The 19,318-nt window shown below is 56.6% G+C and overlaps 1 protein-coding gene across 2 annotated transcripts in view; it reads left to right on the top strand.

The window, feature by feature from the left end:
- SHANK3 (SH3 and multiple ankyrin repeat domains 3) overlaps window positions 1-19,318 on the top strand; it is a 404,972-nt gene that overhangs the window by 20,464 nt on the left and 365,190 nt on the right. For both annotated transcript variants that reach the window (XM_076341473.1, XM_076341380.1), the window contains exon 3: window positions 4,126-4,440. In XM_076341473.1, the coding sequence (XP_076197588.1) occupies window positions 4,189-4,440 (252 nt within the window). In that variant the 5' untranslated portion in view covers window positions 4,126-4,188. The remainder of the gene's footprint in view (window positions 1-4,125; window positions 4,441-19,318) is intronic.

The following is a 19,318-nucleotide window of genomic DNA, read 5'->3' as shown; positions in this document are numbered from 1 at the left end:
TATTCTTCTGTGTTGGCTCCAGACTTCCTGCAGCTCATGGGTCCTCGCCAGCTCCGTGAAGGTGCACGTGTACGTGTGTGCCCCAGCTGCAGGAGGTCTTCCTGCTCTGCTGCTTGCGAGGGCGTACACAAGTGTGCATTGCCATTGTCCCATCTGTTCCAGGGTCTGCCTGCCTCTGTGTGGATGCATGCCCACGGGATGCAGTCAGACCACGTGTTGCTTGTATTTCTGATGATTTATCTCCTGCTTGCATTTTTCCAAGCAGAACTTCGTGTTCCTCCTGCTGTTGTTTCTAATCTCTTTAGGGCCTTTTCACTTGCCTACTCCCAGTTTCACACTGCATTTCATTAAGGTGCTGTTTGATCCCTTCTTCCAACTCACTAATAAAAATCAGGCCCAGTCCCAGTCCTTACCCCCAGCCCATGGCAGTAGCCGAACAGCAGTGGTGACAGCTCGTTTTGTGTCCAGCCTCTGGCTACTTTCAGGCCTGACTGAGAGGCAGGCAGAGCCAGTCTCCCACGCCACCATGTCTGGCGAGGCTCTGCTCATCCCACGGCAGCTGCCAGCCTCAGGGAGCAATCCCAGGCCAGGGACTTCTGACACGGGCCCTTCGTTGGCCCATCTACCGGCCTTGCCGGGCAGCCGGCATGCGCACAGCATCCTCTGTACAGACCCAGCTTCCCTCAGCCCTGCTTTCTCCCCTGGGGCATCAGCTGTCAAGATTTGAGACCACAGGCTCTCAGGGTCGTGCGTGGGTTGTGACGGGTCCTGCCAATGGTCTGCGCAGTCCCTGTCCTGCCCTCAGCCCCTCACTGCAGGGTGCTGGGCACTCCTCAGGGCCTGGCCATATGCTCTGCCTCCTGGTCTTGCCGTGTTTCAGTGCACATGCGAGGATGGGCCAGCCTCCCTGAACACTGTGCCACCCTCACCTGTCCCCCGGGACCCCGGCATGCTGCTGGTGGCAGACTGGGAGAGGCCCCGTGGACCCATGCTTGCATGGCTGCAGGTTTCTTCTCTCAGTCTCAAGCTGTTCAGTGTGACTCTGCCACGTGCAGGCCATGGCTGCTGGCTTCCCAGTTCAGACTTTCTGTGCTCCCCTCTGGCCCTTTGTTCAACAGGTATTTTTGCTGTCTCCCTTCCTGACTACTCTTACTCCTTTGTCTTTTGTGCTGTGAGAGAACTCAGCCGGTGGCTCCTTCTTGGCTGTTTGTGACTCATGGTCATTTCATCCGCTTCTTCCCCTCACCGGCCCCACCTCGTCCCTGGTGTCCCTGACTCAAAGCCGCAGAGCCCAGCCTATTCCCTGCAACCCTTGCTTTTGCCAGGTGGCCTTGTCTGCTTCAAAGCCTGCATCCCTTCGCCTGAGACCTGCGAGCTGCTCAGCCCCAGCACGTGTTCTGTGGAGCTGCAGCTCTGATGCATCTCTTCCTGGGGCCTGGAGAGATGCAGGGTGGGGTATGCTGTGTGCTCCGTGGAGCAGGAGGCTTTCCAACGCCACTGGTCTTGTCTCCTCTTGCCCCAGTGCCCTGCTAGACAGCTGTTCTCAGATCCCGGGGAGACACAGCAGGAGAGCTGCTGTGAGACAGGCACCCTGGAAAGGCATGGTTTTGGCTTTCTTTGCTGCTGGGCAAGAATGTTTTCTTATACCTTAAAAAGGGACTGGTTGGGGATGACTGAAACTGTCATGGCACTGTGTCCCCTCGTCTGGGCACAAAGGCTTGACCCATTCCAGGGCGGCAATGAGAGACCAGGGGCGACGGGAGTCCAGGGTGCAGGGGAAGCTGGAGACTCCCTGGTCCTTGCATCTGTGAAGCAGCAGCAGACAGACAGGACCTGCAGCTCTCCAGTGCAGGGGTGCAGGTGTGGATCGAAGGAAAGGAGGAGCCCAGAGACTGGCCGGTTGCTCCTGGGCTGATCTCATTGATTGTCATGATCAAGCCATGATTTCTGTTCTGGGGCTAGTGCCATGGAGTTGCAGTGCTCGTGCTCCAGGACCTGTTAGACTCCCCCTGTGACCCCGAACTTTCAGGTCTGTGAATGCAGCCTTCTCCACCTGTCTCGCCTGTTCTGCCGGCACAAGGCATTTGCAGCAGATGCTGCTCCAGCTGGGAGAGTTGCTTGAGGCCGTCCGCACTGGCAGAGTCAGGCTCTCACTGATGCCTGCCTTGTGCAGTCCCTCGGCCTCAGGGTGGGAGGGCCGAAGGAAGAGCCATTAGTCATTTCCTGGACAGATCCAGGCCATACCGTAAATCTCTCCAGCTCTCAGTGGTTTGGGGGCTATTTCTGTTTGAGGATTGTCACGTAGATTAAAGTCTTGAATCCCAGCCAGTGATGGACCGGACACAGTGCCATGCACAGTCCTGCAGGGCTCAGCCCAGCATCCCATCTGCTCTTGGCAGGGCAGTTGCTGGCCTGTCCCTGCCTGGGAGCAAGGGCTTGACCTGTGTGGCAGGCAGAGTCCTCCTGGCTTTAATTAGCCCTCACTGGCAGGGGGACTGGCAGAAATAGCAGCCTGTGGTCGCGGCTGCTTGTGTCTCTGCTCTGTGCTGGAGCTAACGATAGCTGTGCCTGCCACCACTCCAGTGTGTGCACATGTGGCTTCTCTGACTGAGACAGGTCTCTGGAGTGGAAACGCAGGTCAGCTGTTCTCCCACTCCCAAAACTTTGGCACAAGGGCACTGCTGCATCCTGTTGTCCAGGTACGAGCCAGTTCGGGAAACCCCTGGCAGACAGCCCCAACTCCTCACCTGATGGGCTGGTGGAGGTGCTGCTGGAGCCTGCAGCCCAGGAGCCAGTCTGGCTGTTTGCGGGTGTGCACAGACACGCGTTCGGTGGTGACCGCCTCCGAGCAGGGGTATCGGGGACCTCACAGTGGGCAGCACTCCAGCAACTGCAGGATGAACAGTTTACAGGGCCAGAACCAAGACCTTTCTCTGTAAAACCCAGAGACAGGCAGGGTGCTGAGCCCCTCCGAGTCACAGCTGCTTGTCCTGCTGATGTCCAGCCTCCCTCATGAGTCCCTCCTGGCAGATGGGGAAGGAGCCAGGCAGGCCCTCCAGATATGCTGGTGCAGATGTGGAGATGGAGGATCATGGTTGCATATGGGGGACAGGGCCACTAGGACGAACTGCAGGCATTGGTGGTGGTGTGGAGAGAAGACAGTTGATCAAAGGAGCAGAGCAGGCCCCAGAAGCTGGGACAACCCACCCTCTGCCCCGAGGTGTTGTGTCTAGACCCTCTGAGCTGGCTCTGGTGCATGCACTGTGCTCTGAGCCCTCCCTGGGTGAGCAGAGGCTCTGGGTGTCCATGTGCCTGGGATGGGGTAAACCCGGGGCAGGTCCATGCTTTGCTGCTAGGATGAGGAAGGGTCCTTTCTGGGTGGCTGGTGGGAGTCACTGCAATGGGGGCTGTGCCCGCTGTGGGGGGCTGGGGAGGGCATGCAGTGGCAGTTGGCCCTTGCGGGGGGGGGGTGGGGCGGCACTTGGGATCCCTGTATGGTGTGGAGCTTCTCAGTAAGGTTCCTGACATGGGATTCCCATGTAGCGTGGGGGTGGTCCTCTGCAAGGCCCTCAACACGAGGATCCCTTTGGGGGGGTGTCCCCACAGGGTTCCTGTCATGGGGAACCCTGTGGGGGGGCCTCTGCAAGACTCCTGCATGGTTGCATGGGGGTTCCTGGGTGAGGGCCCCAAAATGGGGATCTCTGTGTGGGGCAGTCAGGGGTCCTGTATGAAATCCCTGTGGGGGTAGCCTGGGTGGAGTGGGGGGGTCCTCCACAGGTCCCCTGCGGGGGGGGGGTGTCCCCACCAGGTCCCTGAGTGGAGGCTGAGCATCCTCCACTGGGTCCCTGCCAGTGGATGGTTCTTGGGGGGGCCCCCTGTGGGGTCCGTGCGGGGGTGCCCGTGTGCAATGCGGGGGTCCTCCACTTGGCCCCTGCCGGGGGATGGTCCCTGCTGGGGGGGGCGGGTCCCGCGGGGTCCCTGCAGGGATGCCCGTGTGCAGTGTGGGGGTCCTCTGCCGGGCCCCTGCCGGGCGATGGTCCCTGCCGGGGTCCTCCCGCGGGATCCCAGCCGGGGTGCCCCCGCGGGTCACGGCGGCCGCGCTCACTGCCTCTCCTCACCTCGCAGGGCCCCCGGGCGGGCTGTGAGCGCGGCCCCCGGTGCCGGCCACCCCGCCGCGCCGCACGGAGCATGCCTCTGAGCCCCGCCGGCAGCAAACATGAGAGCCCGGAGTCGCCGCCGCCAGAGCCTCCGCCGGAGCGACAGCCCCGCGCCGCCGCCGCCGGGGAGCCGGCCGCCGGCCTGCGGGAGGACACGCGGCTCGACCCGGCCCGGGGCCCCGGCGGGCCCCGCTCCCCCAAGCTGGCGGCCCCGGCGCGCATGGAGGAACCCGCACCCGGCGCCATCGTCGTCCGCATCGGCATCCCCGACCTCCAGCAAACGGTGAGTGCCCGCCCCGGCCCCGGCCCCGACCCGCACCCCAACCGGCCCCGACCCGGCCCCGGCCCCGCTCCGCGACAGCTGCCGTCCCGGCACCACCCGGCAAACTTCGCACCCCCGCGGGCGGAGCGGCGGCCGGCCACGGGCCCGGCAGGACGGCTCCCCGCTGCCCCGCTCCCCGGTGCCCTTGGCTCGCCATTGCCCCGCTCCCCATTGCCCCGCTTCCCGGCTCCCCGCTCCCTGGTGTTCCCGCTCCCCTTTTCCCCGCAGAGCCCGGCGGGGACGCGGGCAGAGCGGGCCGGGCAGCCCCGGCTGCAGCGCCGCCTTTCCGGGGCGCAGCCCGGCCGAGGCGCTCCGGGGCCCCCGATGCGGCCGCAGCCAGGAGCCGCTCCCGCCGCCGGGGGCCCGCACCGGCCCGGGACCGGGCTGCACTCTGCCGCCGGAGTGTCCCCCGAGGACGGGGGACAGCGGGGCTGTGCGTGGGGAGCGGGCGCAGCTCAGTAGGCTCCAGCACCGGTATGGTACCGGTACCAGTACTGTTCCAGCACTGGCTCCAGCACCGGGATCGGCTCCGGCACCAGTACCGGCTGGGCTGGGCTGCAGGAGCACGGAGCCGCAGCGCAGCGCTGGGAACTGATGGCTGCCTGCTTGCTAGCGGTGTGGGCAGGCAAGATCGGGCAGCATGTGCGGGCAGCAAGGCTGTGTCAAGCTGGGTGTGGGTGTGTGTGGGTTGTGCATGGATGCCGACGTGACCACAGCAGGTTCATGGTGTCAGGCCTGGGTGCAGCACAGCATGTTGCAGTGTGTGCTGGGTGCACTGCTGCGCTGGACGGCAGTACAGCAGGGTGTGGTGTGCTGGGGCCATGGTGCTGGTGCTGCAGGCAGGATGTGCAGGTGTGACCTGCCGGGAGCCGAGGTGTGACACAGGAGGGCATGGGCATCATGGTGTGTCAGCCAGGGCAGCTGTGACGTGGGGCAGCACGTGTGGCACAGAGGGGCAGAGGATGGCATGGTGGGTGGTTACCCCCGGGCACATGGGGTATCTGGCAGGGCGCAGTGAACCATGGGGGGTATGGGGTGGCTGTTACAAATGGGGGCAGTGATGGGGGTCACCTGGGATATTGGGTGCTTGGGGAGAGCGTGTGCTTAGAAACTGAGCCTGGTCGGTGCAGGGAAAAAGTTCACTGAAGGGCTGCGGTAACTGTGGCCCTAAAGAAGCCACTCCACACTGTGGAGTGCTGGGAGCAGTGGCTTGCCTATGGATGGGTGGGCTGTGGGGCACAGGGAGCCTGTGTTCTGGGATGAGGTGTTGCAGGCAGGTGGAGGGGGTGCCCTTTGGGGATGAGGGGTGGGGGGAGATGAGGAGACAGAAAGACTTGGGGTGAGGAGAGCATTGCTGAGGGTGGAGGGGACTAAAGGAAGTGAGAGCACTCCTCTTCCGTGGGGAAAGAGTTCTCTTTTGGAGACTGGTGTTGGGGTCCTGCTCAATGACAGAGGGGTAGTGGCTGGGGCCAGAGAGCTTGCTAGAGGACGGTGGTGCTGGGGCTGAGGTCCAAGCACTGGGGCTGAGGTGGTGGCATACTTGCAGGCACAGCTCTGCAGGCTCAGCTGCCAAGTGCTGGGGAGCAGCAGAGGCAGGTGAGGCAGAGCTGCCTTCGCTGTCAAAGAATCGGACAGACGCTTTACTCTAGCGAGGACTGACCTTGTGCTGCAGGAAGGGCTTTACACCCGCTTGTTCCCGCCCCAGTCCCTGCTGGGTTGTGAGCAAGGCTCTTGGGGACACGGTGCCTGCTCTTTCCCTTCACTGCTGTATTAGCCCCAGCACATCAGCTCCTCTGTCATCCCTGTGCACACCCATCCCTGAGCTGATGCACAGTCCTGGGTCTCATCCTGCTCCAGTCCTCACCCCAGATCCCGTTGTGTGATGCAGCACAGGGCAGGGTCCAAGGACTGTCAGTGAGGGCCCCTGCTCTGCACATTGCCATGGTATCCACCTCTCTGCTTTGCTGTTCCTTGGGCACTGCTCCGCACCTCCCTTCCCTGTCTTAGTTTGTTTTGGGAGTGTGCGTGGGCATTGGAGGAAGCAGCGATGCTGGAGTCAGTGTGATGGTCTGTTGTAAACCCCCACCCCTTTCCTCCTTACAAGTCCTCCACTGCAACCAGGGGATAGTCCCAGAGTCAGACTGAAGCAACTCAGCCTTGCCAGACCGAAGATCACCTGAGGCAGTGGAGGGAATGGGGCACTTCATGCAAAGCAGAGCATCTCTGCATGTATAAAGTAGGAATTTCCCTCACAGATCTCCCTTCCCCAAGGGAGAGATGCATATCAGAGAGCTGAAGAGTGGAAATGTTTCTGGTGCAACCTCTGTGGGCTGGGGGTGGGAGCCAACAGAGTAGGAGCCCCTGGGGAGACCTGCCGGCTGCCTGGGGCTGGGGGTTGGGGGTGTTGGTCCCCTTGGACGGCCGAGCAAAGCAGGCAGGCAGCGCTTCGGGTGCTGGCAGAGGTGCAGTGGGGAGCGCTGAGGACGTGGGGCAGTGCTGCTGGGTGCAGATAAGAGCACTACAGCACTCTCGTCCTAGCAAGCGCAGCTTGCGCACCGTGAGCCTGGTTGATGTGCAGAGGAATTCACTGCAGTCGCAGCTCAGGGCTCTGGCTTTGCAGTGCGAGTAGTGGGAGCTCACAGGTTGTGCACAGTGCTCATGGAGGGGCAGGGCTGCCCGACCAGCCCTGTCCCTGCTGCCCGTCCCATGGGGCAGTGTGCTCTGGATTTCATGGGATGCAGATGGGAGTCGGAGGCTGTGCTGTGGCACCTGCTCCCCCGGGCAGAGAGGCAGGATGAAAGATTTGGGTGAAGGCTCCCTGCAGAGCAGTTTGCCCTGGGGAGCTGTAGGAGGCAGGATGGTGCGATGGCTACTCCGTCAGACCCTCTGCTGCCCTGCGGGCTGGGCGAGGGGAGCCAGTACCCATGCTGTCCACCAGCCCGCAGCTGTGCTTGGGCTGGTGTCAAGGGCATCCCTTTCTTTCAAACCAAGGCAGTGCCTGCAGAGAGCTGTTGCATTTACAGCTCAGGTGAGGGCTGACTTCCCAAATAGAAACTGCCTGTTTTGCAAACTCCTCTTCCGTGCTAGCTGAGGTACCTTCACTTAAATAAAGGGAGGCAGGAAAAACCCAGCTGGCTTAACAGTATGCATCCCTAAGAGCTGTATAGTGTCCCGTGACTGGCCCTGAACTTCCCCAGGCTCCTGTGCATCATCCCCATGCATCAGCTCTCTGATCCGGGCACTCACAGTGCTCATTCCTCATGCCTTGAGCAGACAGGCTTGGTCCCTGTCTGCAAGGTGACATCCAAACAGATGGGGGCCTGACCAGTGTGAAAGAGGATAAGGGGAAAACAAGCAATTGAGCCTATCCCATCTGCCACTGCTGGGCTTGCCACCACATTCCTGTCTCCTTCATGAGGCACTCTGGGATGTGTTGGAGGATGTTTGCTGTGTTTTGGAGAAGCTCACAGGACAGATGCTCTAGAGCCTCCTCCTCCTCCCCTCTTACAGGGCACGGGGTCCTTGGTCTCACCCAGCTGGAGAGCAGCAAGGATCCTAGACCTCTTCACTGCTCTGGCTCCTGGCCCGTACGGGTCCTGCTCCTCCCTGCAGTTAGTGGGTGTTGTGCTGGCACCCATCTGACCAGAGCCCGGCTCTCCTTCCCAGGGCTGCTGTGGCTCAGCAGGGCTGTGGCACACTGTCTCTCAGGCCAGGTGGGGACCCCTCTCCTGGTGTGGTCTCTTGCTGCTCAGACCCTTTCCCCTGGGCTGGGTTAGGCCTTTGCACTTCAGAGGAGCTGCTGTCAAGCTGTTGTTTGCCTGAGTCTGCATCCGCAGGGCAGGGAAGACCCTGAGGCACAGGCATCTTCCCAGAGGTGTCCTTCCCCTGCTTTTGCCGCTCTGCTTGTCTGGCTTTGCTGTGGTGGTGGCCCTCCCTGGAGGACAGCTGGCAGGGAGGCTGACACTTTGGCCACTCTGTGGGTCTGTGTGGGGGTCTTGCTCCTGGCCAGGGTTAGTGTCTGCACCCCAGGAGGGATTTCACAGCCTGCGGGTGCAGACTGGGATTCAGGTGGGCTGAGGAAAGGGAAGGATGTCCAGTAGGCAGGGATAAGGCACAGGACCCTGATGGCACCTGCAGGAGAGGCAGTCAAATGCCTGCATTGTAATGAACCAATCCTCACCTCCTCTGACCTGACTCTGCGTCTCCTTCCTGGACCTGTCCAGAGGTTGAGTTACTCTGAGTGATGTGGCACATGATCAGGGATCATCCAAGAGAAGAGGCTTTCTTCCCTGCTTGCTCTAGGAAGAGCACAAACATAAGGGACCCCAACAGGGAGCACTGGCCTCCTCAGGACTGTGTGGTGCTGGCAAGGGGTTGGTGTGCCAAAGGGTTTTGCTCTCTGAACTCCAGCCCTTGCACAGTCTGAAGAGACCCCCTACCCTCCTCCCATGGGTGCCTCTGGGGCTCTGGGTCTGGCTTGGCAGCTGCAGCACATGGCTGATGTGCCGTGGGCTTTGCTATAGCAAGCTCTGCTTGAAGGTGGGGATTGTCTCTTTTGGGGTCTTCAGGCACAGGGTGGACAGGTAGGTTTTCAGTAACAAGTCAGACTCCATTAGCTGCCAGAGTTTCAGAGATCAGGACTTCAGCTGGGCAAAGTTCAATTTATTCAAGTTCTTCATGTCTTCTGTCAGGGTTGGAGCCTTCAGGTGGGTTTTTAGACTGTGAAGCAGCTGACTTTTCAAGTCAAGTTTCCCAGCTCTCTGGGAGCTGTCTCCAAGCCCCTTTTAGGTTCCTTTGCAACTCTCCATCACTGTCTTTATTCAGCTGAAAGCCTTTGAATTCACTGTTAGTGGTTTCCATTGTCAGAAGCAAATCTCCACCCGAGGCTGTGACCTTGTCTCTGAAAAGGCAGTCTCTTCAGGCACATCACTGTTTACATCCTAATGATGGGCCAGCACTTTCAGGTTAAATAGTCTGAGCAACCTGCACGGACTCTGAGCTCAAGGAAGAGAGGCTAAGCTGCCCTACACCCATATAAACAGCTTGAGAAATGGAACCTGGAGTGCAGGAGGAACAGGACACATCTCCTACTCTGCACAGACACGAGATGCAGAGAGGCAGGTAGAGATGGGACAGAAGGATGGGCCCTTCTGCAGTGCAGAAACTGGGGAGGGGTGTGCTTGGATGGGAAGGGAGCACATCTTAATTACCAAAAGGAGACTCCATTTCTTGCAGTGCAGAAGTAGCTAGTGGCATTCCCTGCCACGTAGGTGAAGAACTCTGCTGGGGACATAAACAGGCTATAAACCCCTCAGAGTACTGACCGACAGAGCTTGCAAATAGCCCTCCTTTCTGACAGGCAGAGTTGCCTCAGGGAGTTGCACAGTTCCCAAAGCCTATGGACATGGGACCACCTTGCAGGCGATGAGGGCCATGGACTGTCCTGGGCAAGGGCAGAGGCTGGGGCAGTGGGAGATGAGCAGTGTTTGGCATGTGCTGGCACACGCTGCTCCTGTGCTGGGGAGTACCTGGGACCGTGGTCAGGAGCCACATGATGCCCTGCAGCCTGAAGGGTCCTCTGTCCTGCATGGCCCCATGCAGGCGACTCCACTACTTAGCTGGATTCGTGGTGCCCAAAATTTGCTGCCCCCTATTCCCCTCTGTGAGCTCTCTGTGTGGCAGCTGAGGCACTCAAGGCAAGTGTTTGGGGAAAAGAAGGTGCCACAAGATGGGTACATCTTGTTGCTTCAGTTTTGGGTCCTTGCCTCCTCTCCTCCCCTCCCTTCCCACTAGCAGTTTACGAAGAACTCTAAGTAGCAGTGTCCCGTGTGTTTGGGGACTGAGCTCCTTGGGAGGTGCCTGGGACTGCCCAGCCTGCTGTGGGGACGACTGTGGTGGGACTCCGGCTCCTGCTCCTCCCACCTGGACTGTGGGTGCTGTGCTCCTGCAAGCAGGTTTTGGGGGATGGTGGGTGCAAGGGCGGCGGCCAGTCTGCTGGGAGCCCCGAGGTGGAGTGAAGTTGGGGCAGGTCATGTCAGTGGCCTGGCAGGAGGAGGAAGGACAATTCGTGCTGTAGTGGACGGGAAGAGTGATACTGAGAGCAAAGAGACCCTTTGAAGGGCAGATGCTGATTTGGGATGAGAAACAGAAAGCTGTTTGGGTTGGAGAGGCATGGAGCTGTGGACGGGTTTCTTGTGACAGTGCCGTTCGGTAGCATCTGGGCTGCGTAGGGAAGCCGGGTGCACAAGGACGCTGGCTGGAGGGACCGTCTGTCTATGGGAGGCATGTGAGCATGGCTGCTTGGCAATGCTGGGAATGTGGGCTCTGCTCTTCAGCACTAGTAGAGTGGGCAGTGCCGAGAGGGAGCCGCTGTCTCTTGTGGTGTCTGGGTGCAGCCCTGTGGTGACAGTCTTGGTGGTTTCAAGGCAGATCATCGGTTCCCAGGATGGCAGGATCACAGTTGGTAAGGTGGATTTGCAGCCCTGGAGAGAATTTGGTCTCATCTGCAAAGGGGACCATGCTGAAGTGTGGCCCGTTAGCTGTGTTGCAGCCGGGAAAGCCTGGGTGATGCTGAAGGATCTGCATCCTGTGAAAGGATGTCCTGTGGTGTCCAGGCAGTGGGGCCTGACATGTCTTTCCTCTGCTGGCATCTGTCCTGCAGGAGGGCTCCTCCCCCACACAGGGCTTTGGTGATGTGTCGGGGACCGGCGAGGAACTGTCTCACAACCAAGGGCCTTGGAGGCATGGGACCACCCAGCTCCATTTGTGAGAGGCTGTTTGAGGTCTCTGCTGAGGCCAGGGCCTCCCTTTGCTGCGGGATGGTGTTGCTCGTTTCCCTCAGTTGGCTGCAGAAAAATCTCTGCCCTCATCCCTCTTCTCAGTCATCTGATGCTTCACGTTAATATTTTCTGGCTTGTTATCTCCTTAATGCAAATGAAAGAAGAGCCTGAAAACCAGTGCACAAAGCATTGATTTTTCTGTTAAGCCAAGGGAAACGAAGAAATAAATTTTCCTATTATAAAAGAGAGATAGGCAAAGTTTTCCTGAACTTCTGCTTAGCCAGGACTGATGGTGGGAAGGCAGGCTGCTAAGAGACGGTGTGGTGTGCCATTCATTTGAGATTTGATTTGAATTCACTGTGCCACAAGCCCATGAGTGTGGCTGCAATCCATCCTGCAAGCAGTACCAATGCTGTGCCTCTGCAGCCCAGTGAGGCAGGGATGCAGTGGCCACGAGCTGTGGATGAGCGAGCTGCCCACCGATGATGGAGGCACAGGGATCGCGCACAGCTTCACCTGCAGCCGGAGGGGAGGTGTGGTGCAGTCAGCGCAGGGCGGGTGGGGAGGGGGCTGTGGTGCCTTTGCTGACATGGCTCTGGGTGCTGCAGAGGGGTCATGCAACAAAGGACACTGGTTCTGACCAGGCGGTTTGCAAAGGAGGGTTGTTGTGTCTGTAAATAAAAAGCCCCTTCTATACCATGCTACCTCCTGCACTGTTTCCTCTCCCTAAAAGAAAAGCAGAGAAAAGACAGGGGGATGTAGGAAATGCCAGTGGACACATCTCTTCTGAGCCAGGGAGTGTCAAAGCCTCTTGCTCTGCTGCTGTGTGCTCTGTCCCCTGGTGATTTCCCACAACACAGGACAGACTTTAACTATGAAAAGTATGTGAAGAGGTGCAGTCAGTTTGTCTGTGCTGGCTTGGCAGCGACAGACGCTCGGCAGTGGTGTGAAGCAGCTGGGAGGGCCACTGCAGCACCGTGCTGACGGGCATGGCAGCAGACCTGCCCGTAGCCCGCTCTGACTTCCTGGACAAGGTGCAGTCCCTCACACTGGCTGCTTTCCTGCAGCTACAGAGAGTTTTATTCTGCATGGCTGTGCAGATGCCACGTGCTAAGTAACATGGTGCTGACTGTGGACACCTCAGCAGACAGAAATGCTGAACTCATGGAAGCAATGGATACGAAAAGGATGAATGAAACTATTCTTAACATTTGTTGTGGGTTAAAAATCCAATAGTAAAAATCATAGTGAAAATCTGCTGGCATGTATGCTTTATATAAATTGCTGTCCCAAATCCATGTCGCTCCTGGGGTGGCTTTAGGTATTGGCAGAACAGGAAAGGCTTCCTGGGGCTGTGGTGGCAGAGACCTGGGGCAGCACTGTGCTCTGGGGCATCCCAGCTCCCTGCAGGACCCCCTGGCACCAGGGCTGATGTAGTTAACATGCAGACTTTGGGTAGATCTGCCCTATATACACTACATGTTGATAGAAATCAGCACAGGGGACCACTCAGTTGCACAGAATCCCTCCTCACCATCAGCTGCTGCTGCACAGAAAAATACAAGAGGCTGCTGTTGTATCAAAGGAGGAGGAAAAATCGTCTGGTCGGTGGTATAGTCTTTGAGCAGTGGCGTGTGATAGTGTGATTAAGGACTGCATGGTGCTGAGCTCACGAGGGGGCAGAGCCAGTGTGCTCCATGTTCAGCAACTGCCTGCAGATAGCATGGCTGGCAAGTGCCACTCTCCTCTCTGGCTCCAGGGATCATCTCCCACAGGATCTAACACTTGCTGGGAAACCCCGGACGCTCCCGGCTGCCCTCGTGTGTGTCAGTGCATTGCAGGGCTGACTTTGGGGAGTAACCCTGCTCGATGGGCTGTGCAAAACAGAGTGGGTGGGCAGGGGTGAGCAGTGTGCTGTGACCAAACAGGGCTGAGCAGACCCCCCCGCAGGAGAGTTGGGCTGCAGCCCGGGGTCCAGCGTGCTGGCAGCGTGGTGCGGGGAGCCCGAGCGTTTCACTGGTCCCAGTGCAAGCTGCTGGCTGCTGTCCTGCTCCCTGCTCAGCTGTGCTGGGGAAGCAGTGGTGTGGGAGCTGGGCTCGTTGCTGATGGCAGCGGTGTCCAGTGCGAAGCTCCACGTGCCCGCTCTCAGTGCTGTGCTAGCGTTTCGCTCCATGGACCCATTCCATACCATGGCTGTAGGGCAGGGAATTGATTTGTTTTGACAGCCTGGACTCTGTGGTGACTCCCAAGATAGCAATTTATTTGGAGTTTGATAACCTGGGAACCTCCCCTCCTCCTTTAACCCTGGTCTGTGTGAGCTGCTGGTGCACACTGGTGCTGGCCCTTGCACTGGGAGGGAGTGTGAGCCTGGGCAAAGGAAAGAGGAGGCCAATGTGCAAGGCCCTGAGGATCCTTCCTAACACTGGTGGAGCTTCTCTATCTTGCCCACCTGCTCCTGCATTCGGCCTGCGGCTGCTTATCCTCCAGGAAGAGCCATTTCAGCTCAGCTTTTGGCTGTGCATTGCTCTGTGGGAGGGGGTGGTGGAGACCCAGGATAAAATTATCCAAAACACCCACAAGATTTATGAGCTTATAGTCTGTTTTTTAAGGAGACAGAAGCATGCCCAAACTAAGGTTTGTTTCTCTGAAATAGTTATGAATTGTGGGTCCGTATCATTAAAACACGTTTGAAAACCGATTCTCAAAGTCTTGCGGCAGGAGCACTTTGGAGGCGAGTTGCAACCTTGTTTGGGGCCCGGTGGTAGGAAAATGTGGCAATACAGAAATAATCCTAGGAGAGCGCAAAAATGCCTCCAGCGGTCATCAAAGTCCTCTCTGTCTGCAGTGTGTGCTGGCGCTGAAATCCTGCAAGGTGTCTGACCAAACCTGGGATATATCCCATGAGAAAACACTTTCTGCAGCAGCTGGTGGGCAGCACTGGCTGCTGTCCACATGGCCAGTTGCCACCATGGTTGTAATTAAGGAGTAGTGAGGCGCAGGTTTTCTATTTACTTTTTCACTGGAAGCAGGGAAAACTTGTTCCAAGGAATCAGGGCTCAGCACATCACATAAAAAATGTATATGTAGAGAGATAAGAGCCTCTTGCAGACAAGTGGTACTTAGGAAGCTGCTAACTATCAGAGAGCTGGAGCTTACTGAAATAGCTCGGAAAGATCTAGAGGAACGGCGATGTACAGCTGATGAGACTTCCTCCCGGAGATTTCCAAGGGCTTTTCTTCTCCATTGTGTGCTGGCAACTCTTTTTCTTTTCCCTTTTAAATCATGTTAAAGCCAAACTGAGGAGCTGCTGTAAGTTAAAATAACATTTTTCCCCATTAGCTTTAACCTGCAGCAGCTCCGTGAGCCGGGTCAGCATGCACCAGTGCAGCCCAGGGAGGAGATGGGCCCCTTGCAGCAGCAGCAGCCTGATGTGTCCGTGAACTGGGGAATGCAGGCCTTTCTCCTCTTCTGGATTGTGTTCAGCTGGATCTGGTGTCAAATGGCATCGCTAGCAGAAACGGTGGCTGCCCATTCCTGCCCCACACGGAGCCAGTGTCGGCACTTGCGCTGCCCCAGGACTGCGAGGCAGATCTGGTGGTGTCTAGCTTTATTCCAGGTGTTTACACTGAGCGACACCAAGGATGTGTTGTGAACTCCTGGCAGTGCGGATGGAGCCCACAATTTAAATATACACCCACCCACAGTGTGCTCTACTTAGGTCCTTATCTGCTATCACAAATCAGGAATAAAAAGCTCAAAATCACGTTCTTGCATTTTATCTTCTCTGAGGTAATTTTTAACTTGAGGAATGAAAAGCCTTGCTTTACCACAAAGGCCTTTCCCCAAGGGCCGAAGAGGACATTGCCCTGTGCCCTGAGGCTGTGCGGGAACGCCGCTCGCTGCGGCTTCCTTCAGGAGGAAGACGAGGCGGGAGCCAACCTGTGCAGCTGGCTGTTTTCTGTGCCCAGAGAGGGAAGGGAGCCTGACAGAAAAGAGAGGGGTGAGGAGAGTGAGGCTCGTGCTGTGGCCCTGCCAGTGTGGCGGCTTCCTGAGGGGCAGGAGCATGGCTGCTGGCCATGGCACCTGCCCTCCGCTCCTGGGCATGCAGGCTCCTCTCCTCTGTCCCACGCTTCGCCTCTCACTGGTTTTCCAGTACCACGTAGATCCTAAAATCCCTTTTTCCAGGCTCTGTTTTGTCTCAGCTATGTGAGCAGTTGGGAAAAAAAAAAAAAAGAAAATCAGCAGAAATTTATTGCTGCAAAGGGAAGATCTGGAGGTCAGGAATTGACCTCCAAAATGGCCTAAACCTGTGCTGAAAACTTTGATCCTTGGCCAAAGCATCTGCTTTCTGCTGCTATAAAAACCTCTAGCTGTCAATAGTTGTATTAGATTATTCACCCCTTTTAGGGGAGAATCAAACCACTTATGCACATGCTTTGAGATGCTTTTTGATTACAAGCCACACATTGTTTTTCCATAGGAACCCGGCCTCTTTCAGATCAGATTAATAGTGCTCATGAATGAGGCAGCTGTTCCACTTTTTTTTATCTTTCTTATTCACTGTGCAGCCCCATGCTTCATAACTGTATGCTGTTGAATACGGCACCAAGCATGACATATTTTAAAGACCCTTTGTAGCTTTTTTGTGTGTCTGTTTTCCTAACACAAACGTTTGAGCACTCTATCAGCATCCAGATGGTAGGATCCATAGAAGAGTGGGCCGAGATCCTTGGTATAACAAACCATTACATTTTATCCAGCGTCCCTTACACCAAGCTGAGTAGGTTGGGGTTAGCTGCAGCATAGCACCTGGCCAGCATGGTGTCCAGGTGCAGAGCTGGTGCGAGCCGAGGAGCCCACCCACTCCCTGGAGAGCATGTCCACAGCAGCATGTCAGTTTGCTCCTTGCATGAAGGGAGGTGAGAAGCAGAGAGGTGGTGGCCGACGTTTGCACACCAGTCATTAATGTGGGCCACATTCCTCAGCAAAGGCGCTGTGGTTTAGGCTGCAGTTTAACAGTTACTGCTAAACCCATTGGCTAGGGTTGCTGGAGTTTACCCCTGAAGCCTGCATGGGGAGCAGGGCAGAGCGTGGGGCCCTGTGGCCACCCCTGCTTGGCCTGAGGTGTCAGAGCCTGTGGGACAGTCGTGCCTGGCCGTGGGAGAGCTGCACAGCCTGTGCAAGGGGGAGGTGGCATGAGGTGCTCAGAGGAGCCCCGGTGAGGGCTCAGCTGGGGGCGTTGCATCTGGTCACAAGATGCAAAGCACTGGTCCGGTGTTCAGGCATGTGGTGGGCCGTACTGGCGGGCTCTCCTGCCCTGGGCTTTCCCCAGGTGCTGCCCATCACCTGGGGACCACCAAAGACTGGCACAAACTCTGGGCTGCGTGCCGAGTACCGGTACTGGCACAGCTTGCCAGGCTCTCCAGGCATGCAGGGCTCCTCGCTGCAGGGTGTCTGGGCAGCAGATCTGGGGCTTGTCGGTGCAAGAGATATTTTGGTTGCTTACACATTTCCTATGAATCCAGCACAGGTAGTTTAGAGTAGTTGTATTTAATTTGTTAGTAGTGACAAATATTTTAACATACTAAATGAACATTTTTAATGCCAATTTTTATCTTAGTCCACTTTGACTTAAATCACAAGTCAAAACCTACTCATCCTCTATAAGTAAGAAATATGCCACTCACTCTTTTCTAAAATATTTGGGTAAAATTAAAAAATTGAATTTATATTTAACATTATAATTGCTTAAATAGATGCATACAGTTACAGTGTATCTACTTAGGAAAAAGTACTTTTGATTGTAAAGTCTATATTAAATTGCAAATTAATCTAATGTAATGGTTATGAATTGATCCAACTCAGCCTTTCTTTAGGAAAATAGCTAAGGACTACCAATGCAAAACAACATCAGACTCGATTATTTATATCCAGATTTTCTGCTAGCTGATTTACCATGGTTAAAAGTGGTGATGACTTTGACTTAAATCAATCCACTTTGCTTTATTAGATGTGTGGAGGGAGTCTTTTGCCTGAAGCGGGAGAGCTGCAGGTCACTGTGTTGGATCTGTGGCTGTGGTTGATTATTTTGGGGCCCGGGAAGTTTAGCTGCCAAGTGTTGTGCAACATCCTTTGGGACGTTGTGGGTGAATTATTTAATGAGTTGTTTTGAATAAATGCAATTTATTTGCATAAAACTGTTCAAACTTGATTTAAAGAAAGCCATGTAAATATGCATGTGTGCACTAGCGTAGCGGATTCAGCCCTCTGCTTATCAACAGGGCAAGGCAGTCAGCTCTGCCTAGGTCCTGCTCTGCAAGCATTTCACAGCTCTGATGGAGACCAGGTGGGGAAAGGGGACTCCTTCTTCAGAGCAGAGGCTCTGAGGCTAGTTAGTTGCCGGTTCCTAATTATTGTGAAGGCTGGTGGCTGCGGTGCACAGGCTGGCTCCTGCAGCCGGGTCCTCTCCACAGGGAGGGCAGAAGGACCTCACTGTATGGCTTGACGCTGGGTTTCCTGCATTTTGTCCCCAGCAGTGGGGTGGCTGGTGTGGCTATTTGCATATGGCGAGGGCTGGCTGGGCTCGGTCCCTGGAGCAAGAATGCCTGAGCTGGGAGTGCAGCTGCAGGTGCCCAAACCTTCCTCTGGTTTAGGGGCTGAAAAAGGACAGGCTGTCTCTGGCAGCGGGGTCTGTCTAGTCCTGGGGCAGTTGGGAGCTGAGGACACTTCCTCGAGGCGTCCAAGACAGCTTGGGAGGAGCCTGTGGGTCCTGGGGACCAGATCAGGTGGCTCCCCAGCACCGTCCCTGCCGCGCAGGTGGGCACTGCTCTGAGCCCATCTTGCTCTCCAGTTAATTGCTTCCTCGTAGAATTGCTCTGAGATTTGAACATGGCACTGACTAATGAGACACATGCCTTCATTTTGTACATTTGTTCTGAGTTTACATCCTTCCCTTAGGACGGAGTGGGACTCCCACGTGGGAACAGCGCCGAAGGGTCCCCAGCATCGCCATCACAAGTGTGTTGGGCTGATGCACAGGCAGTCCTGGCGTGAGGGCACATGTGCGGCAGGACGCAGGGCTGAGGATGAGGGGGCGAAGGTGGGAGGTTGGAGCTCCCATAGCTGCGCTGTCGACCAGTGCAGAGCATCGCAGGTCGTTGTGACACCCTGTTTGTCATGTTTTGCTGGGAGAGGGTGCGGGAGCAGGGGTGAAATGTTTTCCTGGAGCTGAGCGTTCACATCTCATTTCTGTTTTCAGTGGTGCTGTTCAGCCTCCCAGAGAGCTTGTCTATAAAGTGGGTCAATAGCAGTTACCTCACCCTAATGTTTAGGATGTGTCCTTCACTGTTTAAGGACGGGTGCCAAAAGCAGCGTTGAGCATCATCAATGCAAGAGCTGAGGCGAAGAGTCACAGTTGCTCCTTGGAGGCTCAGAGACAGTGATGGTAGAGGTTTTAAGTGACGGAGAGAGAAATGAGAAGAGAGAAGTTTCACCTGTGATGACCACACATCTGAGCTAGAATTTTTCTCTCATTAACATGGGTTATGCTTTTGCTTCCCTGACTTCCAGCTGGGCATGCTCATAAGTGCATTTAACATAAAAATGGGACCTGCATTTCATTCTTGCCCATCAGGTTCACTCCGGGGCCTCCAGCATCCTTGGATAATTTGCTGATGCTTCTGTCCATCCCTGTCTGATGCCAGAGCCAGCTTTGTGGTAGGGCATGCTGGACACTGCCTGCACGGTGGACCTAGGGTCCCTGTGGGAGCTTCCTCCTGCAGCATTTCTGTGTCCTGTGCTCTGGAATAATTGTTCCCGTGCTTTCAGCTTCATGAGGTGAGCTGTAGGACACAGGGTTGTTTCTGTGGCTTCTCCTTTCCCGGCTGCCCGGCGCATGGGCTGTGAAACCTTGCTCTCATCAAGGCAGAAGGTGGTCGAGGCAGGACGTGCCACCACAGCCCTGTGGGGTGGACCTGCCACAGGGGAAGTGGCGGTGCTGGTTGTGGTGGGGTTGGGGGCCAGGAGACTGGGCGGCTCGGTGGGGCACAGGGAGTATGTAA

Source organism: Aptenodytes patagonicus, chromosome 1 (assembly GCF_965638725.1).
Source record: "Aptenodytes patagonicus chromosome 1, bAptPat1.pri.cur, whole genome shotgun sequence".
In the NCBI taxonomy this organism is placed as follows: domain Eukaryota; kingdom Metazoa; phylum Chordata; class Aves; order Sphenisciformes; family Spheniscidae; genus Aptenodytes; species Aptenodytes patagonicus.
Note: the sequence above shows the minus strand (reverse complement) of the source record. Positions and strands in the feature narration are given on the sequence as shown.